The 3,059-nt window shown below is 54.9% G+C and overlaps 1 protein-coding gene across 1 annotated transcript; it reads left to right on the top strand.

Moving 5' to 3' along the window:
• The first annotated feature begins 522 nt into the window (after positions 1–522).
• On the top strand, positions 523–2,213 carry LOC123044015 (GDSL esterase/lipase At1g31550). The gene is made up of 2 exons (XM_044466631.1): positions 523–1,042; positions 1,165–2,213. Exons 1-2 carry the CDS (start codon positions 757–759, stop codon positions 2,049–2,051), a joined length of 1,173 nt encoding a protein of 390 aa, XP_044322566.1. The 5' UTR covers positions 523–756; the 3' UTR covers positions 2,052–2,213.
• Positions 2,214–3,059: the final 846 nt, after the last annotated feature.

Here is a 3,059-nt window from a genome sequence, read left to right on the forward strand (position 1 = left end):
AAGGAGGAGAGGGGATGGTGGAGATCGTGGTGATTGGGCGATACAGAGAAGCAACAGTAACGGCTAGCGTTGTGCTCAGACCAAACCACTGAATCAATCGCGCGTCGTTGGATTCGAATCGGACGGCAACACGTTCGTGCTGATCTGTTGCAAACTGCCAGCCGGCAGGATTTTAGCTTTTCCGGAATCTTAGACCTAGTCACACCCATTTGTTTATCTTCAATAAGAAAACTGGTCACTGATGCTCGCCGCCAGATCAATCAGACCCGTACTTAATTACGCATAGTGAGCTACTGTTGTCCCATCAACTGCCAAACTGCTTCACGAATTGACGAGATCGCAATGGATGGATGCGGATGCTCTCCATCGGTCTATCCCGTGGAGATCTCGATCACATCTGTATAAGTCAACGGCCGATTCGATCCTTCGAATCGAATCTCTTCACGCCATTGGCACCCGTTGGCCAAGAGTTCCATATTCTTGCAAGTAATTTAAACAAGCAGCTCGGGCAACACACCGACGCTTCGGAGTCGTGGTGGCATTGCATACACGTCGCCATGCTCGCTCCGATTTTAAAATGCTCGAGGCCACAGACCGCGAGCAACAGCTGCCGCGTCTGTCCATTTATTCCGTCATCCATGATTGACGTGGGTACCCTCAATCACATATACTAGTAGCCTCAGCTCTGAGCTCCGGCCGGGCAGGAGTGAGCAGTGAGTCTCGAGTTTCTTCCCGTCGGTCGATCTCATTCCCACCATGGCGGGGGCTGTGACGAAGACTACGCCTTTGCGGCTCGTGGTGGCCGTGCTTCTTGCGTTTTTGGCTGTCACGGCGTCGGCGTCCGCGCCGGCGAAGGTAAACATGAGCAGCAGCAGCTCCTGCCGGCGCCTGTTCAGCTTCGGCGACTCGCTGATCGACACCGGCAACTTCATACACTACTCCAAGGCGCCGGGCTCCGTGTCGCGGTCGCCCTACGGCGAGACCTTCTTCGGCCGCCCCACCGGCCGCTGGTCCGACGGCCGCCTCATCGTCGACTTCATCGGTACTCCTTCACATGCATGCATGCATGCTTAATTAATCCGCACTTCGTTATAGCAGTTGTACTCCTTGTACTCTAACATGCACATGACTGATGTGAGTGCGTACGGCCGTACGTGCATGCAGTGGACAGGCTGGGGTTCCCGTACTGGCCGGCATACCTGCAGGCGAAGTCGCCGGCGACGAAGGGCGACTTCCGCTACGGCGCCAACTTCGCAGTGGCCAGCGGCACGGCACTCAACCAGCTCCTCTTTAGGAAGAAGCACCTCAACGTGGACCAGATCAGCCCCTACTCCCTGGGCATCCAGATCGGGTGGTTCAAGAAAGTGCTGGCCGCGATCGCCTCCACCGACGTCCAGCGGCGGGAGATCATGGCGAGCTCGCTGTTCCTGGTCGGCGAGATCGGCGCCAACGACTACAACCACCCCTTCTTCCAGAACAGGACGCTCGGGTTCGTCCGGCCGCTGGTGCCCCGGGTGATCCGGTCCATCGCGCTCTCCGTGGAGGCCCTCATCAAGCTGGGCGCCAAGAACATCTACGTGCCGGGCATCTTCCCGCTGGGCTGCGTCCCGCGGTACCTCTACTTCTACCGCGGCGGCGAGCCCGGCGACTACGACTCGGCCGGATGCCTCCGGTGGCTCAACAGCCTCACCGCGGACCACAACCGCATGCTCAAGGGCAAGCTCCGTGAGCTCGGCCGCGCCCACCCCGGCGTGTCCATCACCTACGTGGACTACTACAACGAGGTGCTCAGCCTCATCACCAGGCCGGCGGTGAACGGGTTCGCCGCGGGGACGGTGCTGCACGCGTGCTGCGGCGGCGGCGGGCCGTACAACGCCAACCTCACCCTCCACTGCTCGGACCCGGGGGTGGTGCCGTGCCCGGACCCGGCCAAGTACGTGTCGTGGGACGGCCTGCACATGACGGAGGCGGTGTACAAGATCATGGCGCGCGGGATGCTCGACGGCCCCTTCGCCACGCCGTCAATCATGTCCAAGTGCAACCACAGCTAGCTGCGCACTATACAATACATCGTGTGCTACAAGGTCGTCTCATTCGCTTGGGATTTTTTGGGTTTACATTTTGCTGCGAGCATCACATGGTGTGCTGAATAATTCTATTTCTGAACATATCAAGTACTATATAGTATAGAAAAGAACTATATTGTGACAATATTTGCGTGTGGCCCAATAGCTTTTTTGAACACCGTACAAACGCAGAAGCTCATCCATACGCACATACACTCACTCCTATGAACACATGCACAGACATCCTATTTCTATGAGCACACCCGAGAGACTAAGCCAGCACATCATTTTGAGATTGACGAAGTCGTCACAGACATCTTCGTAGTCGAAGGGAACGGCTCCTCCGACTGAACGCACATCGCCGGAAGACCTGGAGGAAAGCAAGTGAATGGTTGCATATAAAGCTTCCGGAACTCCATGCATGTACTTCTTCCAAATTCTCCGTGATCACATGTTTGATGACCCGGAGCGAGCTAAAATTGTCATAGTTATGTGGGCTATCTGGACATCGAAGAACAATACTACCAATGACAAGGCGAGTATGGAACAGGTTCGGGCAATGAAGATGATCAAAGAAGCACTCTCGTGTGCTGGAGCTTGCGCGTGAGTATGCAAACTTATAGGTGCCGAGCAGATTAAAATAAATATTGATGTAGTTATATCCAAGGAGGCACATATGGGAGGGGTAGGAAGAGTCGCAATATCTTCTTTAGCCTTCTTGGGTGCTTGGTGCAGGCCATGCCACGACATTACAAATCCTTTGGCTGCGGAGATTTTTGCTCTCCGTGAAGGTGCGGTGTTTGCCAAGCTTCAGGATTTTGCGCATGTGGAGATGAAGACCGATAGCTTAGAGGTGGTGAACCTCTGAAACTCGTGTCGTGATTCGCACTCTATTATAGCGCGATTACTCCTAGATATTAAAGAGCTAGCTTCTAATTTCTGTACTTTTGTTGTTCATCACATAAGGAGACATGCTAATGTCCCGACCCACCT

Source organism: Triticum aestivum, chromosome 2B (genome assembly GCF_018294505.1).
Source record: "Triticum aestivum cultivar Chinese Spring chromosome 2B, IWGSC CS RefSeq v2.1, whole genome shotgun sequence".
NCBI classification, from domain to species: domain Eukaryota; kingdom Viridiplantae; phylum Streptophyta; class Magnoliopsida; order Poales; family Poaceae; genus Triticum; species Triticum aestivum.